Source organism: Zeugodacus cucurbitae, chromosome 4, assembly GCF_028554725.1.
Source record: "Zeugodacus cucurbitae isolate PBARC_wt_2022May chromosome 4, idZeuCucr1.2, whole genome shotgun sequence".
NCBI classification, from domain to species: Eukaryota; Metazoa; Arthropoda; class Insecta; order Diptera; family Tephritidae; genus Zeugodacus; species Zeugodacus cucurbitae.
The window spans coordinates 38,388,706-38,410,652 of record NC_071669.1 but is presented as its reverse complement, the minus strand read 5'-3'; the positions used below and the strand labels follow the sequence as shown (position 1 = coordinate 38,410,652).

Genomic DNA, 21,947 nt, shown 5'->3' with positions numbered 1-21,947 from the left:
CATCATTCAAATCCTGCACTGAAGTGCGTATAATGTTGAATAGTAAGTGAATTGTTGCTGGATTGTTTGCATAATATGGCAATTTATATTATGACATCCTTATTATTATCTCAAGTTTACTCACCGCGCACGCTGTGCTGCCTGGCTGACTGGGGGACAAGTATACGTAAACAAACGTACACAAGTACATACTCGTATGCAAAGTAGTATGAATAAAAGTTACGAACGGTTGAGAGTGCCATATTCATCTTCAACAGCTCCTTTGTTACTGTCACAGACACATACGCACACACTTATATTTCTCCTTGATGCTTTTCGGTTTTTGTAATGTCATAACTAACTTTGTTCTGTACTTCTGTCAACTTCCTTGATCATTGTCACTCTTACATCAAGGTCCTTTGAAAGTTTGTATGCTTCTGCGTCCTTTTTGTTGCGTCATTAGATACTTATACAAAAATGTAAGCTCTACATTGTCTCATAACGGTACAAAATTTCAAATATCGCTGCCACAAGAGTGTCTTTCTCGAGCTTAAGTTGAACTAATAGCCCATTTGTACACTATTCAGGTTTCCTTTGCCATGATAAGACAATGAAAAAAATTAATATCTTTTTTAAGAACTTTGAAAGATTTAATGAAATTAATTACAAAAGAAAACTGAGCTGAACATGTAAATTTGTCGCCAGCTTCAGGCAGTAAAATTTGATAAAGAGAGAGAAGAGGAACAATTTAGTTATTTTATGTTGGGATGATAACTATAAACCATGAACTAAAAGGACACACAGGGCATAACGCAAAATTACTGAAGATAGTGACACTATTGTATAGTGGCTGAGAGGCTACTCCGTTTGGCAAAGAACGTATTCATCAGAATTTGGAATATATTCATAAGAATTTTTGAATTTCTTTGACTTTTCTGAAGCCTCAGGAATATATACGTCTTCGGTTTAAAAATGGCGATCTTAAGTGAGAAATTGCTTTTCTAATATTTATCAGGATACTCCATCATTATCCTTTAATGTTGCTCCACCTAAAACTCTCTGGAAGCATCTAACAGAATAATAAATAATTAAAGATTTTTTTTGCTTTGCAGAGAAATTCATTTCAACCAGGTTTAAGTTATGGAGTTGAGGTTATGTAACGTACATAAATCCAACAGTGCTAATACACAATTTAGAAACTTCTCATGTGAATTGCGGCATTACCAACAACGAATCATACTCATACATATATTAAACCACATATTTACACTTGTATACATGTGTGCCACCTCTTCCACCGCCAAGTGCAATCCAATTACTCGATTATTATAACAGTTCTTATGAAAATATAAAAGTGTGCAAAGTTGTCGGGAATTTCGGAGGGCAGCAGGTTATTAATATGCAACTCATGTTGCTCACTACCGAACAAATAATGTGGGAACAACTCCGTTGTACTCGCACAAGTAACCGATAATTCCCTTAAGTATGCCGTAATAATACACAAAATGTACAACAAAACAGCGAAAAGTTGCACAACCAAATCCGTTGCTCAACAGACAAGTAGTCGCATTAGTAAGAGAATTTGTTTTCGTTTTCCTTTTTTTGCGGCAACACCATCGGGATGCTGTAGGTACACTTACGCCGCCACATTAATGCTACTCTGCTTTATGGCATCGACAATTTAATTTATTGCACTTCATCATTGCACGAACCTCGCAGAATGAAACCAAGAACAATTCGAGACGAACGGACGACCGGAAAGTTGCAATGGCAACGAAAATGGAATTGAAAAAAGACGATAACTTCGGAGGCATAATGTTGCAAGAGAAAAGTTAAGAAAACAAATCTAAAGGAACATCTGATGTGACGTAATCTCTCTATATATGATATACTATATGTGTGTGGTTGACATTAATCCAATGGTCGAAAAGCACCGATTAACTCTCAAGGGTTAATGTCAGCCAGAATTAGACTTATGACTAGTGACAATCTCTGGTTCAGCAGACTTTTTGGAAGATATCCTCAACATTATTTCGGATAATGCAATTAAGTATATAGTGAAGAAATAATTACTCATTATAAGTTTATCTTTTCGACTAGTTAGGTACTAAACTTCATTTAACAATTCGGACACCAGTCTATTCTATATGGTTCTAAAATATATTCTTGCCAAAATACCAGCACCTTTCTGACCAATTTCCTGCAGGGCGGCTTCATCAGTGGGGTAAATAAATGATTTCAATGAAACAATGCGAACGCCAAAGTCGGCGGTGAAATGAGAGCGCACAAAGAAATTATTAATGAGACGCAAGAACCACAGATTTATTTATTTATGCTCATTTCAATTTCGGGGGTTTTTGTTTTGGCTTTCACTTTTTTGATAAATTACTCTAATTCGAAAAACAAAAGTTTGCCAAATCGTGTCAGCCGGCAGACAGTTGAAATGGAGCTGTGCCCGCAAATGTGTTGCATGACTCGCAAGCGTAGAACCCGCTGGATGAAGATAGAACCGCATGATTTTTGTGCGTGTAAAGTTTGACCTACATTTTATACAAAAACTTCTTGAAATTATTTGTAGCAAAGCATAAGCATCCAATCGATTCAAGGGTTGCATATCGAGTATCTACCAACGCACACACATACTTACATATAACGCGGCAGACACGCGTACAACGCGTAAGGATTAAAAGCTACTCTTCAGAGGGGATGTGTTGCATATGTTCGCGAGGTTTGAATGTGTTCATGTGCAGCTGTGGCTTGCGGAAGTTATAATTAGTTCCGGTTTTAACAGTCATTTTCCTCTTGCTTTTGAAGCTATTCATGAATTATGAGCACACTTGAGAATATAAAAAAATGAACCGTAAGCGAGTATGCAAGTATGTGTGCGCAATACATGAAATTAGTTTGTAAAGATTACAGATGAGATTAAATAGTAAGGCCTTGCTGTAGAAGGATGGCGACAGCAGGCGAGCATGCAGCTCGAATGAGGGTGGACATTAAGTGGTGTGGGCTAAATAGACATAAACCGGTAAAGCACGATTTCGAACAGGAAAATCTAATTATTACATAAGTACATGCGCTTCTTTCACAACTCGAAAGCGACAAACTGTAGCTTGTCGGAGTTGCAGTAATTAATTCACGCTCTTAAAAGCAATACTCAGCATATTCAATCGCAGGCATTTCAGTTAAATGTCGATGATTAAAGTGGCTAATTATAGCACTTCAGAAATATACATATAGTATTTAAAAAATGTAGCTTAATTAAGTTAGACGAAGAACTGAGAACTGAGAAAATATATTTTTAAGTTATAACTTTTGTGTTAAAAATATATTTAATTTTCATATTTTTCTATTCTGCACTTACCTCCATATCTGCAATTAGACTTGTCGGCTGGTATATTCCCATTTGGTTCCAGACGATCCAGATATTCTTCGGAATTATAACCATTGTATGGAACTTTATTACCGTGATTATGTCCATGCCCTCCACGATGATGATGATGATGGTGGTGGTGATGATGATGATGATGTGAATCTTCGCCATCCTCGCGTGATATCGCTGTAGAAATAGGAAGAAAAATTAAATTTGTTAATCATATTATTCATTGCAATTATAAGAATCATGGATTGTTACGATAATATAGAACGAAGAATAATTGCAGGACTTATTGAAGATATAACTGACTTCCGAATAACGAATTTTGTTATGTCATTAACTTGCATGTAAAACGATTCTCAACGATCAGAGTTTTAGAATATTATTTATAAAATAATTTAATAAAATATTAAAAATATAAAATAAGAAATGCGCCAAAATGTAGGCAACGTTTGTTATCAGTTTGAAACAATAATTTATTTGAATAAAAAAAATATTTCTTTTGAAAGTATAAAATTTTCTTAATTTATTTGTATATAACGGGTGATTTTTTGAGGTTAGGATTTTCATGCATTAGTATTTGACAGATCACGTGGGATTTCAGACATGGTGTCAAAGAGAAAGATGCTCAGTATGCTTTGACATTTCATCATGAATAGACTTACTAACGAGCAACGCTTGCAAATCATTGAATTTTATTACCAAAATCAGTGTTCGGTTCGAAATGTGAAATCCGCTTTTTTATCGACAAATTTTGTTCAGCGATGAGGCTCATTTCTGGTTGAATGGCTACGTAAATAAGCAAAATTGCCGCATTTGGGGTGAAGAGCAACCAGAAGCCGTTCAAGAACTGCCCATGCATCCCGAAAAATGCACTGTTTGGTGTGGTTTGTACGCTGGTGGAATCATTGGACCGTATTTTTTCAAAGATGCTGTTGGACGCAACGTTACGGTGAATGGCGATCGCTATCGTTCGATGCTAACAAACTTTTTGTTGCCAAAAATGGAAGAACTGAACTTGGTTGACATGTGGTTTCAACAAGATGGCGCTACATGCCACACAGCTCGCGATTCTATGGCCATTTTGAGGGAAAACTTCGGAGAACAATTCATCTCAAGAAATGGACCCGTAAGTTGGCCACCAAGATCATGCGATTTAACGCCTTTAGACTATTTTTTGTGGGGCTACGTCAAGTCTAAAGTCTACAGAAATAAGCCAGCAACTATTCCAGCTTTGGAAGACAACATTTCCGAAGAAATTCGGGCTATTCCGGCCGAAATGCTCGAAAAAGTTGCCCAAAATTGGACTTTCCGAATGGACCACCTAAGACGCAGCCGCGGTCAACATTTAAATGAAATTATCTTCAAAAAGTAAATGTCATGAACCAATCTAACGTTTCAAATAAAGAACCGATGAGATTTTGCAAATTTTAATTTTTTTTTTAAAAAAAGTTATCAAGCTCTTAAAAAATCACCCTTTATTACAAGTTCCAATACTTAATTAAGAAAAAAATGAATTTCGAATCATCTGTGGATCTGATAATACGGTTATTTTCTAAATCTCAAATAAACACATGTGCAATCCAATTTGTACTTACTCGTAGTAAATCAGACGAGAAGAATATGCTTATCGCTTACATAATCGTTTATGTGTACCCTCCGGTCCACATTACATATTTTTTCGATTAATGAAAATTCTTTAGTTCACTCAGATTGCAATCACTAGAACATTCGCTAAGCACTGTCTACTCTGTTAGGCAAACATTTAGTTTCTGACTTGCTGATTTTCCGTCAATATGTATTACCCATATGCCTACTTAGAAAACTTGCAACACATAGTAAAATGAAGGGTTTGTCTGCGCCACTGAGCTGCTGCATATTCTGGGTTTTCGTTGATTTCTCACAATTTAGGTCAGCAGTGCAGCTGTGCCTAGACAGCCGAAATGTGGCAGCATTCGGTGACACTTATAAAATTATGCGGCTTTTAATGTAACCCCTCGCACCCAGCAGCTGCCCTCCGTGAAACACGAAAATGAAGCGCCACACGAAATAGAGTGTAAAGCACTTGGAAATCGTTCCTCGCTGGCACTCAGCAGCAACTAGCTATTCGTGGCGAGGCAGGTGAAGGTGATTGCGGTTAGCAAACTCAGTCGAGGAATGGTGGCGATGGTAGTGGTGGTAATTGCTGTCACATGGGTGTGGAGCGTATCCAAATAAAGAACGTAATGTTTATGTTGTCATAGCTAAATCGAGTCTATTTACTTGCATACAACCATACACTACGGCTGCTTTTCTACAGGACACAGTTGCTTTCAGCTGACAGACACTTGGAGCAACCGAGGCGGATGTCGAGTAACGTCTGCTTGTTATATAGTATGTGCTCCGATGTGTCGGTTGTTATATATGCTCGGTGGTTTACACATCCACTTCACTTAGTTGCGGCTTTTGCAGTCAATTGCAGCAGTAAAATTAATTAATTCATTAGAACTGTATCTCGGCTGCCCGATTCTGCAGCTCTCTGGCAATGTAATAAATGTCGAAACACTTTGCAACACACACAGACACATGCATACAAACATGCATTTGTAGTGTGTTCGTGGTGTAAGGTGTTCTCCAATAATACCTCTAAAATTTTGTGGTTTTACTAATTTAATTGGCTGATGTGCTGCAGGAAGAAAACTCACAAACGCAGCCACAGCGGCGGCGATAAATTGTTCAAGTCTAGTGTTTACTTTGTAAAATTAAATTTAATATTTTATTTTGTGGTTAGCGCTTGTCGTACACACATAGCCTTAGTAGTCATGAGCCACTAATTGAATGTATATAGGGAAATTAAAATTTTTGCGGTTTTTAATTAATTATTTTTATAGTTTTCATATACAGAAAGCTTGAGTCAGCAGCTTAGTATGAATAGCAGAATAGTTGAGTGTTTAGTGTTTAACGGTTATCGTCTCTTAATGATGTTGGATGTGATAAAACGCGCTGAAGCAACACGAAATAATAATTCAGTTATTTTTAGTCACTCTACGATAGAAGTAATAATGAACATTATAGAAGCTTATTTCAAATTTTTTTTCTTTCTAGAATTTGTATTATCGTAATACAAAGGATTTCGAAATTGAACCTAAATACTCGAAAGGAGACCACGTCTTTAAAAATTCTCGAAACAAAAATTGTCGAACGCCACTAAATATATTTTATAGATCTTCATACAGCCAAAGATTTTGGCCATCGTTTCTAAGGTTCATGTTCTTCCAAATAGGTCATATCGTCTGATATTATCTCTTTACGGTCATTAAATTTCTTTCCAACGTACATTCTCTTGAATAATTGAGTGTGCTAGTGCTGGACCTAAATATCATGAGCAACATGTCAAACAAGTACCTTTGATACTTGGAAGTGTCAAATATCTAATACTGTCTTTAAGAACTTGTCAGTGAACATTTGTTCAGTCATTAAGGCGAGAAAAGGCTTAGGTTAGAAATGTTGAATCGATTTACTTAAAATTAAAAATTTTATTTAATTTATATAAGTTTAAACATAAAGTTTGCCAAAGCATCATTGCAAAGAATACTCAAAAGCATATGTTTCCCGAAGCTACAGCTGCCACATGATGAACCTCACAAGTAATTTAATAAAGAGAAAATAATAAATAGGACAACTTTTATGCCATACACTTTCGGACTTTCAACAAAAGCTTAAACTGACATAAAAATCATATTTACGAAAGAAAATAATAAGCGAAAAGTGGAAGCGAGAGAAAGAAGTGGAAAGACCTGCCACTACAAAGAACGTCAATGAACAAACCTAAAAGAGACCGACAATTATGTTCTGGCCGCGACATTGCCAACGGCGGCGACGGCGCGTTTTTCCCTCGAACCGAATCGGCAGAATAAAAATCATTTCAAAGAAAAAATGCGAAAAACGAAACAGAAAAGTGTGACACGTAATTACCATTTTTCACAGTTGGACGCTTTTCGGGACTGTAACGACCAGTCGTGTGTTGGCCGTATGAAACACAAACACACACACACAAAGTATAAGGCGTACATAAATATAGGACGTTTACTGTTGAGTGGCTGACATTTGGGCTCGCAAGTGATGGCGTGGATTAAACAGGAAATTTATAGAAAGCTAAGCACAAAGCGGAGCGTGCAATGCAAAAGCGAAAATATGAAATAATAAGAATAAGAATAACAAAGCATATTCAAAGCAAATGCATAAATAGTAGACTCGGCGCGGTAGCAGTTTATGGCTTCGAATTTTCTTTTTACCATCTTAAGTGCTTATGGGCGTGAAACTTTTACTAAATTATGGTGCAGCGGTTTTACTTGAGCGTGTGTTTTATTGTGCGACTGCTGTCAGCTGTATGAAGTGGCATTTATTTATGCGATTTGTGTGCCAAATCAAATTCTTCTAAATAGACCGCGACAACTTGTTAAATACAAAAATAAAATGCTGAGGACATTTCTGCAGAAAACTCTACACGCGTACACTCCCACCGATTGCAGCGTCGCCTGCGCTAATGATTGTCTAGCAAGCACTCTGTAGGAACAGACTAGGTAATCCGGTTTTAAGTTCGCTCCTATTAGCTCTCTCTTGAGTTATTTGAAATGAATATTATTTTTATTTCCTACAATAGTTAAAAACTTCAAAATTTCATCGCCCACATATGCCCTATTTAATAAGGGAAATATTGGATCAGTTTCGTATAATAATGTCAATATATATTTTTTTTACACTTCAAAACATGTAGTCATACATAAAAGTCTGAAAAGGAGAAATTTTAGACTGAAAAGGTAAATTTGATTCCTTTTTTTCTTTTCTCCTACAATAAATTTATAACATTTTTTAGGGCTATTAATTGGCCTTACCTCTTAAGGCTCTACAGGGTAATGTAAGGCCAATATGTGTATTTAGGGACATTCCATTTTCATTGCTTTGGTCCTGTTTTTAAGCCAAGAGATTCCTACTGCCCCCACAGTCAATTAAAGGAAGGTCATTAAGTTAAGAAATCCTAATTTATGTAGCCTGAAATTAGGCGTGGAATTAGCATATTGCCATTACAATTAAACGAGTTACAAGTAGAAGACGACTAGACTTAGCCATTAGTAGAATTAGAAATGACAAATAATCAAATCTTGATTTTGGAAAAAAGTGATTTATGTCTTAAAAATATGTGAGTAAAACGGAGTGTAAAACTATTATTAAGTTTTATTTAGCTAATATTCTACCAGTTCATATTTTATGTTACTTTTGTTTTATTAATTGGCTATAACATAAATTTTACGGTATTCCAATAGGAGGTATTGCAACCAACCTCAGCCAAAAATGTATTACCACAGTTTTTCATCACAAATACAAACTGGATTCATGAAAAAAATGCAAAGACTATGATGATACCTGCAGCAATTACAAGAACAAGTGAATTTAAATCCATTTGGAGGAGATGAGAGGATTATGATAATGACAAGAAGATACTTTCATTTTAACTTTTTAGCTGGAATCTTATCATCAAGAAGAACACAAACATACGTTTTATAAAATTAAATTCGTGTCACACATTTGTGAAGTAGGTTACACATAATGTAGAGCGCTTGTTGTAAAAGCAAAGGTCAAAGGGCTTTTAAAAACGGCGACAGGCTTTTGCATAAATATTCAAAGCTTTGTGCTGCGCTTATTTTCTTAAAAGAAATTCATCCACAGGATATCACCTGTTAGGGTTGTCTTGCCTTCATGGTTTTTCGCGGTGAAAAATAGGTGAAAGCTTTTTTGACAAAGTTAAGAGTATTTTAAATGTTTATAAAAAAACTTTAGCCATCAGATATAATTATACTTGTCGTAATTTTTATTGTTAATCGCTGTATATATCTGCTATTTTTTAGATTTGATTCGCTGATACGATTTAAACTAAACTACGTGATCTTACTAATTGATAGATATATTAGGGATAAAATTTCCATTCAACAAAATTATGGTTTTCTTCAGTTAGCACAGCCGCTTTCTGCTCCACTTAATGTGGAGGCGATAGCTATTTTATAGCCTTTTCGCACAGCACAATACAGATTATACAGATTATAATTGAGAAACCAGTTTATGCGCTTCGCACAGCCGGCTACTCGATTACCGATCAGTTGTTATTCCTTTTTGTTTTGGCTGTTCATAAGAAGTTGGTAAGTTTCATCAGCTAATTGCTATTTTTTCAATAAACACAGTCACATTTACAGCACGGACAACAACCTGCAGTGTTGCATTCCATTTTCAACTCGATTTGTATTCGATTAAAAATTAAGTAAAGTAAAACAGGTGTTTTCTTTTGAATGGTTAATCGATCTATATCCTCTTCTTAATAGAGCAAAAGTCAATTAACCCCTGTGCGAAAATGCTATTATAGTTCATCTATATTCATTCATTATTTAAATAAATAATTTTTTGATTCACAATCCAAATGGACCCGCAGTTGCGATTTACATTTCGGATTTCATTGGCAGACTTATCTTGGATCTGCATTGAGAAGGTTTTGAGAATATCATTTTTCTTTATCTGTGATCTAAACGTGATAACTGTTGTGAGTAACTGTAATTATCCGTTTAGTTTTATAATAACTATTTTGTTTCTTAGGAAAAACTTACAAATAAAAAACGTAGGTCAAAATCCAAAAATGAAAAGATTTCAAATGCATTTTGTTATGCCACTAGACGCCCTCTGAGTACCGTTATCCAAAGCGTTATGCAACAAAGTACACAACCTGCTGGGGAGTGTCGCCGAATTTTGCTTTACGACAGCACTTCTTGTCGGTAATACATACATTGTATATTTATGAACGAATGTGTTTGGGCACAGAGCGTGCCAAAGGATTTCCATTAGGATAACAATTTAGATTGAGCAGAAAAAATACACGAACATAGAAAGTTATACACTTAGAAAAAACTTCAACGAACGTGACCTGCTGTGCACACACACACACACACACTTGTCTACAAACAGAGTTGTATTTGCATAAAAGATTTGTGTGCTCGTTTGTTGATCTTGTAATTCAACGGGGTTTTTGTGCGCAGGATGCTGCTAGAGCAATATAATTTGTGTAGACTTAGTTGAACGTATGTGTTTGTGTGTGTGTGAGTTCGAGTCAATAAATTATACAACGGCGAAGCAGGAAAAGGTTTATTTTTGCCTTACCTAGACGTTTGGAAAATATTTTTAGAAATGGAAGTTCAGTTACTTTTTACACTCGTACGGTGCTGCCCTCCTCGCTTGGCTTTTTGCAAAACCTAATGTAATGAAATATTCCACACAACAACAACAACAACGGCTTATTTGTTTGTGTGTGTGTGAGTGGAGCTTTTTGGATAACCAAATGTGAGGTTAGCTGCTTGGCAGGAAAAAAACCACGACAAATACTAATATTTTTACTTTAATTGAATTCATTTCCTTTCAGCTTGCAACTTCTGCAATAAACGGAAGCCTTTGTGCATATATACATACATATATATCTTCATCTTTGTACCCATATATATGTATGTTAAACGTTTGTGTGTGTGATGTGAAATGGTTTATGCCTTTCATTGAGGACTTTTTAGTTGGCCGCACAAAAGGTTGAAGCAAATTTTGCAGAGGTAAAGCAAAGAAATATGTTCTCGACCGACACACATACACACACTCTCGTGCACCGAGAAAGAAGGAGAAGAGGAAATGAGCAAAAGTCAATTGAGATCACACTAACAAATTTAAAGCCGCAGGGATCAAACACCAACAACCAAGCGTCAATAACAAATGTGGCAAGTGCAACTAATGAGATACATACATACATACAAACATAGATACATATATATGTATATACATACAGCGAGTGGTATTTGTATGAACGTGAAGCAAATTACCACAAATCGTTCACACAAATAAGCGATTTATTTAGATTATGTGTATTAGCAATTTATTTATTTGCCTATTTGTACAACACGCGCCCACAACAATGACCCTAAAAGTGATTTCATTGCATTCCCCAGTGACGGTCGAAGTGAGAGCGGCCGTATTTCGCCGACTTACGAGCATAAAAGCTTTATTTTGATGTTATTCGCGCTGCCGAATTTCTATTCCGAATATTACTTGCATCTAAATAACAATCTATTTCAGTGGCAATATGTTGAAACAGAGAGAATCTTAATGAAAATCCTATAAAATTGATCATTGGCACGCATATGTAACTGCAATCAAAGTAATGCTTGTGAATGTCAGATGACTTATGTAAGGCTTCGCAACCACTAAAGCGGCTAATAAGGCAATTTATGTGTGGTAATGAAGTGTTGCATACTTTAAGGGTTGGTGGGAGAAAAGTGGCATTAGTTTTACAACCACAAGATTGAAAGCATTTCCTTGTGGCTTTTGTTGTAAGATATAATTCAAGTTCTCAACTTTCAATGAAACGACAAAATTTCAGGAAAATACAAATTATTCAATACCTTGTGGACTAAATATTTTACAATATTAGAAGAATCGATGAACATTGCAACGAGTGCATTACTCAAAAAAAATTTTAATATTTTGTATTATCAACAGATTGAACTGAACAACAGCATAGACCCATTCATTCTTATTTTAGATTTAAGCTTGTTTTAATATTGAAAGGAATTGATACATACATTAAATTAAGGAAACAGACTCCAATGAATTATTAAAAGCTACACGTTGAACACTTCATTTTCTGTGCAATTTCAATACGAAGGGTTTTCAATGTCGCCAGCACTTTACAGGTTGACCACTCGCAAACTCAAGGAAATGAAGTGTGAAAAGTGCACGCACACAAATGCGTAAACCAACTTGTATCCACAGACAATCAATGAGAGCTTCATTGTGGTGACACGTTCGCAGACACAATGGAAGCACATTAGCGCCAAAAAATTACAAGGCTTGAAAAAACGAACGAACATTCTTCGCATATAAAATTGCCAATAAATACTTCGCATAGAAACTCGATGATATGAAAGCTTGAGCAGCGCATATTGAAAGCGGTGCTATGTTAGTGCTTTTTGGATAGTGACACCGATAGTTTTGGTTTAATGGAAATGCCCTGTAGAGACCGATACAAATGTTTCATTGAAGATAAAATAAATATCTACAGCAATAGCATTCAATTACTATTTAATATTGCCTTTAAAGGGAAATTTGATATAAAGGTTACAATGGAAAATAAAATCTTAAAAACCTCAAAAATTTCGTACTGGGCATCTTCCAAAAATGTCCGAAGACAAACACACGTAAACACAGTCTCTTACAAGCTTCATAACAGGGAGTTAATGATAGATTCTGCGCCATGAGTGGTGGTAAATAATGACATTATTGACGAAAACAGTGTCCATAAAAAACATCAACAAAAAAGCAAAGGACCGAGTGCAATTTAGCAGAAAAATTCGGAAGAAAAAGTGCTGAGTGCCCCAATTACCGTAGCGAGGCAAAGGACATGTATAGTATAGAAGCAGGCGCCCTTGCTGTAAGGATTCAACAATGAGGAGTAATCATGCGGATATTGAGTGGTTTGGGTATAAAGCGCAGACATTTTATGAAAGCAACAGACACTCGCGTCGTATACATACATATATGCCAATATATGTAGGTACAACCAATGATGACCAATCGCGTGGCGCTACGTGGAAACAATGGGGACATTTATGGAAAATTTAAATGCGAAATTGGCAAATAATACACATTTTTATTGTTGTTGTGTCTTCATTAAAAAATAATGCAAATTTTTAATTCGCAAATACAGAAAGATGACAGTCAGCAGAGCATAAAGTAATGGGTTGGAGCGCAATATGATTAACAACTCGCCACCACCCACAATCCATTAAGTGGCCACTCCTCGCTGCTGGAACTTAACGAACCCGCTGAAATGTATTCACAGTGTGATTGGCAAGCGCCAGTAATTTGCATATGTTTCCCAGGGGTAAACATGCATAAAAGTAGGCGGATTAAAGCTGGAACCGCTGAAAAGAGTCAAGAGGCCATAGCAATTAAAATATTATGTGCAGCGCCAATGAACCTAAAATGCCAAGGACAGCAGCAAAGGTTGTCAATACCATATAGCGTGCGGATTAAAACGACGGCGAATGGCAGTTAAAACGTCGGGTGGGGGCAGCATTAATGTAAATGAAAACAATTGGCTTATCAATTTGCATACTGAGTAGACATTCGGCCGTGACTTCGGGCAACAACAGTGCAACACTTTGTATTCGCTCATCTCAACGTGAAAGTTCGCAAAGTTCAAAATCAACTTTAAGGTACGAAAAAGTTGAAGACAGTCCAATTAGGAAAGCTTCGAAACATTTAAATTTTCCATATCGAATGTCCATTAACTTTAATAGGCCACAAACAGGGACTGCACTAAAAATTTACGATGGTCGTAATTACCGGCTGACATGGCGCAAATTCACAATCATTTGAATTCAGATATTTACCAAAAAAAAAATAAATAAATATGTATATAGAATTAAACTATTGAGGTTAAAGTGGAGAAATAGCTAAATAAAAAAATTAAAAATATCTAAATTATGTATTTACCTGTACATTTCTTGATATACATCCATTCCTATCATGAATACATATTACTCTTCCCCAGTAATATAAGAGAGGCTTACAAACTATTATATTTTCATTCTCTTTATTTCTGAGCATTTTTACGGTAATAAGAATAAACTACACTTTAAGCTAGATATCAACGTAATAGCGTCAACAGCTTTAACCGAGCTTATGAAATGAAGATTTCCACCTGGTGCGTCGAGTAAAATTATCATTTTACTTTACTAATTATATTTATGGCCCACAGCGAGCTCACGTACTAAATTTAAACCGTTCGTAACATGGAACATAAGAATAAAAGGTGCTACAAAAAGGCGGACACACGTGTCGTATCGGCAAAATGGCTCTGGCCCTAACAAAAACTAAGAAAAGAAAAATGACGTTACTTCTTACTACTTACTTCGCTTTCGGTTACACTTTACGCTCGCCGCCACTCAACGTGCTCCAGTTATTCACGAAAAGTGCAAGAAATAACAAAGGAGTTGCAAGGAATAACTCTTTCGGCACATATGCCAAGTGGCAAGTCAGCCCCGCTTCGCACTTGTGCTTTTTTACGGTTTTTATTCGCCACTATGACGCCTGCAATTGGAGCGTAATACATAGTAAATTAAATTTCCTTTGTTACGGTTGGCACAGGTGGGACTTAGAAAATGGTGCTCTTTTCCATGGTTTGGTAGCTTTTCATTTCGTGGCTTCATTCAAGAAGCTAGAGTAACCCAGTAAGACAGTATTAAGCGGTCTTAGCAAGTGAGTAATCGGCAGTCGGTATTTCGTAAGTGGATAAAAATAATAATAAAAATTGATGGAGCCCTCACATGTATAATGTAGTATACATATACCTCCCGGGGTCAGGCACTGACCTAACTGACTATCAGTTTTTGAACCAACACGAAGCAGTCCTCTAAGTTTGGTGTAAACCCATTTAACAGTATTATTACCAAAGTTTATTGCTTTAACTTTCTCCATATCAAATACGCTTGTGAATTTTATGGACCTGAATTCAGACTTACTGGAGCTCAAATTAAATTGTGCTCTTGTTAACCGCCACTATTTTTAATTACAATTTGAAGCTGTAAAGGGCTCAGGTAAAGCTTTGCTGTTGGCAATCGAGCTCGCAATATAATGTTACATACATACATATAAGTTTACCACCTCTGAAAAGCACATAAGTACTTGGGTACTCACGACTACATGCTAGTGGCAGCCAGTAAACAGTCGCTACACAACAGTTTTTTCTAATCTCACTTAATTGTAAACACGTCAAATGCTTCCTTACTACACTGCAGAAGCATTGTAGTAGTGAAACAGCTTTGCCTGTATGTGTTTGTGTGTACAGCTATTTTTAAAGTTCTTTCTTCGCATATCCTATGTCCACCATACCATGCCGTCATCCTCATTATTTTATACGTCGCCAACAGCCTTACCCCGTTGGTTGCGCCTTTTGCAGCGCTGTTATCGCTGGTATTACCGTTAGTTTTTAATTTAATTAATTGCTTTTCAGTTTCATATTTCATGTTTGCTTTAGACAACAAGCTGTACGTTTTTTTTCTATAACAGCCAGCAGTACCGGCACACCTTCCCCGGAGCGACATTATAATCGACATTAAAAGCGGGTAATATGAAGATATTGAAATTGTGCTACACTCCACTCTTCAGCTGTGACATCAGTAACAGACACATTCGCGCCAGCTACTTAAGCATATTATATTACGTGTTCATTTGTCGGGCAAGGGCATTACGAATAATGGTTTTGGACATTAAATGTATAAGCAACAGCAAATTAAAGTGCTCATATTTCTAGAAAATATTTACGAAGAACAATTTAAAAGATTAAAATTACAAAGAACTAGAGAAATAATTAAAATTTTGGATCAATATTGGAATGAGATTAGAAGATCTGTACAGCGGAATAAACTCCGTGAAAAAAATCCATTTTCTATTTGGTTTAAAAAGGACTTTTGTTTTCTTTTGAATTTAATCTCCGTTTTTTTTTTCATTGACAGTATTCGCTTGCTCTAGAAATACTAATGTACAATTTTAGATTTATGAATAAAATTGTAGTGTTTAATTATTAAAATATATTTTCAAAATCGGCTATAGCACCTAATAGCGCTTTCGCACAGACAAATTAATTGAATAAATTGGGATTATAATTGAAAAACCAGTTTTTGCTTTTCGCACAGCCGGCCACTCGATTAACGAGTTATACATTTTTGTTTTTGCTGTTTTTGCCACAACCAAACTTACAGCGTACACAACAACAACGCTGCAATCGAGCAAAGGCCGGTTAATTGATCAACTAAATCCTGTGTGAAAAGGCTATAAACTTTGCTTAATTTTTCTTATGAAGCTTTCCCTTAAGTAGCAAGAATGTTTCTGAAATTAGTAAATTCAGAGATCATAAAAATTTGTCGCTTTTAATCGCCGTAGAAAAAGTTTAACTCGCAATGAGTTCACTAAGTCACCGTGAATGCCAATCCACTTAAGCAACAAAATTGCGCAACATCTCGAGAAAATCCGTGTGCATCCATAATGAAATGTGAACTGTCACACGCAAGCTAACGAAAGTAATGAAAAGTACGAGTACGAGTCTTCTTGACTAGGAACGTGATTTCGCAAAACTTTTAGCCAAACTTGGCGACTTGACAGCTAGATATAGACGCAGAAAATGTATTATACATGACATATTGCTATATGAACTTATTTTTCATGTAATACGAGTCGGTATGTATATTTCCATGAGTGCAGATGACATGCGTATATTTTTGTCTTAACCGTTATGCGTGAAATTTGACAGTTGTCGTGACTTTTGTGGCGCTACGCAATTCAATTTATACAAGCTTTAATGAGCTGCCAATTCGGTGGAATAAAATTGAAATTATGCGGAATTTTTAAAGTTTTTTTGAACAAATATAATTATGTCCTCAATTATTATAAATATTTATGTAAGAGAAAAGAGCTCAGCTGCATCGATAAGTTGGTGGTAATGTAGGCTTGAAAACAAAAGCCGAATAGCTTAAGGCGTTTGCGAAGTGTTGAACAAATCGGGGACAAGCGGATGTAATTTGTATGTGGCATTGCAGGGAGGGAGGGGCGCAACGGGAAGCGGAACAGGCAGTATTGTAGCTACATAAAACTTTAATGGCGCAGTACGGCAGTAGCAATTAATGAAAGCGAATTCACTCCGCCGCAACAGCTACGAGCCACAAACAAAAACTCCATGACGGTGAGTCACCCCTAGAAGTTGCGTATACGCCATGGTGGATAAATAAAGCGCACAAGGTATTTATTGTTTAACTACATGCACACAAACACAATTATTATAAACTCCAGTTGAAGTGCATACGTGTGTAGTGAGGGCAAAAGTGAGCGGAGCGTCATAAGCGGTGCATAAATGTTTTATTGTATATGTTTACATGTGCTTGGCTGACATGTGCCACACCTCCTCGTACACTCGCTCACTCATTCACTCATTCATTTATTCATTTAATATGCGTGTAAATCACACAGAAAACATCAATATTCGATTTGGGGTTCGTGTACGTGCGGCAAGCAGACAAATAAGATGAGACGTGTAGAGTATGCCGGGCGTCGGGCGTCATGTAAACACAAAACACAGCTCACAGCTCACTTCTAATATTCGAGTGGAGCTGCTCGAGTACTGAGTATATAACGGTACATACATGGCTACGGTTGCTTGTTTTGATGTTTTGCTGCACGTTTAGCAACTTCAGGCAAATTTCATTTACACTTGTGGTACATCCGATTATGTTCAGCACAACAGATGCAAACAGCTTCGGAAAGTTTGACTTCGATATGGAGTGTAGAAAAATATCATATGTTATAGTATAGGGTGTTTTTAGAGGTATAGAGTTTGTATTGAAGTTTTTGATACTGGAGACTATTGAAATCGTCTCGGCGAATATTGGTGAATTGAGGCTTTTTTCATAGGTGCTGTACAATTCTGTTGAATGTGCCATAAAATTGACAAATATGAAAAATAAATTATGTGCCCAAAGAAACATCCTTTATAAGCAAGATTATTATTAAAGTAGCGAATCGAACAAACTATACCAGCTGTTGCGTCAAGCGAGATATATATATTTTTAGGACTGAAAACCATTACTTTAAGATTTAGACTAATAATCTTCAATAAAACGAAATAAAGAACTATCTTTGAATTTATGTAAAGTAAATACAAGTATACAGGCAATTTAGTGGTTTTTAATTTTAACCGTTTTTTAACATAGGTTAGGTTATGTGGTTGTCAAAACGACGCACCTAGGCCTTTTGGAGGCCCATTGTGACACCACTGGGACTGTGATCCCTCACACTATAGAGTCATCTTTGAACCACCCTGTGGTCTTAATAAAGTGAAAAAGTTCACATAATTTGATATGAGCAACTTCACCCACATCCTCAAGAAAACCACGTCCAATAGTTGCAATTATTTTCCTATACAGAGCCTTACATCCACATAGAAGGTATGTAATCGTTTCTTCCTCTTCTTCTTCCTGGCAGCTTCTGCAGTAATCGTTACTAGGTAACCCCAGCCTGCTGGCGTGTCTACCAATCAGACAGTGTCCCGTTAACACCCCTACAAGGGTTCTTGTGTCATTCCTACTAAATTTCAGTAAACGACAAGTGCGGCTCTTACTCCGTTCAGGCCATGTTTGTCTACTTGCAAAACAAGTCGTTGATTATTTCCATTGTGATTCAGCCATATCAACAGCATGTTCATCTATTAGGTATCTGCACGTTGTCAGAGGTATATAAATTCCCTCTTTATTAGCATCCAACTGCAATATTGTGCCCAATCCGGCTAATTCATCTGCTACACAGTTTCCAGGAATGTCACTATGTCCCGGGACCCACTGCAGGTGTATCGTGAAATATGATGTCATTGCTGATAGTAAATCCAAACACTCTTTCACTATCTTCGATGATATTCTATGCGACTTTAGTGATTTTAAAGCCGCTTGACTAGTTTTTTAACATAACTTTGAGACTTTTCACAAGCTTTTTTCAAACAGAATCGTATTGTTTACGGTTCAACTCTGTGTTAACACCACTTTCTTTTTATCAGGTATAGGTCAGGTTAGATCAAAGGGTAGACCTCCGCAACTGCAGAGGATCTCACTTAGACAGCTTCGACTATCCTCTGTGGCACGCAAATACTCTTAATGAATCGCCAAGACCCTCATGATTCGACCAAGCGATTTTACTCTATTACAGATTTCTTAATTAGGCTAACTGAGGTGTTTTAACCTCAATTTGGCGAATGTTGGGCATTGAAGGAGTACTTGCTTGGATGATTTCTCTTCGCCTTCCTCCAAGCAGCTTTAGCAGCTTACGTCTGGCTTGAACCCTAATCTCAAAGCATGTGCACCTTTTTGTTTAATATATTTTGTAACGCCATTTTTGACTCATTTACAATAGTAAAATTTGACTAAAATCTCTTTACTTTAATTTAATAAAGTGTATCTAATATATTTTTTTCATTCAACTTTAAAACTACCAACGCTGCTTTTCCCCGCCATACAATCGATAGTCGCGCAGCATTTTGTTGCGAGGTAAATCACAAAAGTGTAAGGCAATGTGTATACCCGCCAAAAAGTGTAACCAAAAGAAGTTTCTTAAGTGCCATATACATGCAGCAATCCACAACAACCGAAAAGGTGGCTCAACGGCGGTTAGGGTACGGTTAGACTGGCTGAACCGCCACACAGGGGTGTGCGAAAATGGGCGAAAATGGTTGACGCGACAGTCAGCAGAGAATGCCGCAAGTCATGATTGCTTTTAAATGCTACAAGGTTACAATGAAGCGCCACAACAAAGATACGCATGTATGTCTACAGACAAGCCTAACATATTTCGGCACTTAGCATCCCCTTTGAGTGATGAACAGTGGTTGTCTGCCACTTTTTCGGTGGAAGTTAACACCTGCCAGGCAGGGTGCCGCCGATCCCGCGGTGACTGTCATTTATCAATCTGTAGCGTATACAACAACAGAAAAGAAAATCCCGGCAGCGCGAAGCAGAGATTGCTTTCAAAGGGTTAAAAATGCGCGTGTAAGCGTTGGGTGTCGAAGGAAATAAGTAGTCATTTGCACTCAACTGATGAGTACTAATATAAAATGCATACATTAACTCCTACTGTGACTTTAAGGAAGTATATACCGTTACATGTAAGTAAATATAAGTTGAGTAAGTAGCTGTTGAGATTTTTCGGTTTGCGGGTTGCTGTCATGATAGGCAGGTTGTTGACTTGAAAGTCATGGTTGAAACTTTCGTGTAAAAGGCGGTAGGACTTTTAAATTTTATTCCATTAGAATAATATGAAATCTTATAGCACGATATATTGTACCGGAGATCACCTTGATTTGAATGTACAGAGTTCTTACAGTTTATGAGGCGACCCTTGAAAGAAATATAGCTATGGGAGAGCGGCCGAAAGTTCACGTTTTATTTCAGATTTAAAACTATTTAAAAAGATAGAGCAGCGTGAATACTTTTTTTTGCAGAAATAGCACCTGAATGAATGAGTTTTCGCAAACAGATAACACATTCAATATTTGATCACTCGAACAATCAATTTGCTCACTATGGAAGCACTAAAAGTCGATTGCCTGTGAACGGGAACAAAAATTAATTTAAATATTTAAGTGATTATGGCTTTTAGCAGAAATTGAAATTCAAAGCAAGAGTGCAACACTTCCGCAATTTCGAAATGGCCACACAAAGCGCCTGGGGTTATGTAATAGCCTTCAACCACCACCACACAACTGTTGGTTCAATAAAGTTCCACAACAACACAAAAAGCGCACACGCAGACACAAAATAACAAAAATAAAAGTGGCAAGAACAACATGTAACACACTCGACCACAAGTAAATGAGATTTTTGGCCAACCCAAACGGAAACTGACAGCCTGACAATTGCAAAACCGACGCACCAAAACGAATTGTACGAAATTGTCAATAAAGGGCTGCTAAAACGATAGTGTAATATTGGCAACAAGCAATACACAAACAACGAAAACCATACAACCATGTGATTTTACATGGGTAAAATGTGATAACCAAAGTTCGAATGTTCGAACATGTATGTACATATGTATAGGCTGGTCTGCATACATATATTTACAATATTTTAAAAATTTCAAAGGTAAATGCTTGCATACAGAAGCATACAGTAAGGCGACGGCAGCAGGGGTTTACAAATTTTTAAGCCTCAGTTGTGAAGCGCCCAAAAAATGGATGTGCTGCACAAAGAAGTGACAATAATCGAAAATAAAAAAGTAAAAAAGTAAAACGAATTTCAATAAATATTTTAGTATGACTGCAAAGGCTACAAAGCGATAAATGACACTGTTGAAATTGGAAAGGCGATTTAATTTCGTTTACGGATATAGGAGATGGAAAGGAATATTAAAAATTGTTTTCCCCTTTTGCAAGTGTGGAAATCATTGGGGACTTTCCGGCATGAATTTTGCTGATATGCAGAATTTGGAGAAAAGATACCTTCTTCTTGAATTCAATGCGAGGAGAGTACATGCATGGAAAATAATTCGGGTAGATAAGGGTGCGAGAAGGGTGGCAGCATATACAAATGATTTTAATATCATAAATACAAAATGTGGAATACGGAAGGGACTTTTGCCTATGACGAAAGGTTTTTATTTAATTTAAAGTTCAATTGAGAAATTGCGTTATTTTTGGATATTGAAAATGTAAATTATAAATGGACACAGAAGAATAAAAGAACCATTGACAACAAGGCATAAATTCATTTAACACATACATACATAATTGGCTTACGCTGGGATTATAAGCAAAATATGAATATTATATAATATAAAGCCATAACTAGTATTAAAATTGGTTTCCATTTTTAAGCTGAATACATGCACCCTTTAATGTTAAATTCTCACACGACTTCACTTCCCCAACCACTTGACAGTTTTCTTCCCGGTTTGGAGTAAAACAATTGAAAATCACTTCAAATTCACGTGTTATTGA

At 36.5% G+C, this 21,947-nt stretch overlaps 1 protein-coding gene across 5 annotated transcripts in view; it reads right to left on the bottom strand.

Moving 5' to 3' along the window:
* The window catches only part of LOC105216288 (cyclin-dependent kinase 14), a 224,713-nt gene that overhangs the window by 67,655 nt on the left and 135,111 nt on the right, over positions 1-21,947 (bottom strand). For all 5 annotated transcript variants that reach the window (XM_011190703.3, XM_054230011.1, XM_029042886.2 and 2 more), the window contains one exon: positions 3,344-3,538. In XM_011190703.3, coding sequence (XP_011189005.1) covers positions 3,344-3,538 — 195 coding nt within the window. The remainder of the gene's footprint in view (positions 1-3,343; positions 3,539-21,947) is intronic.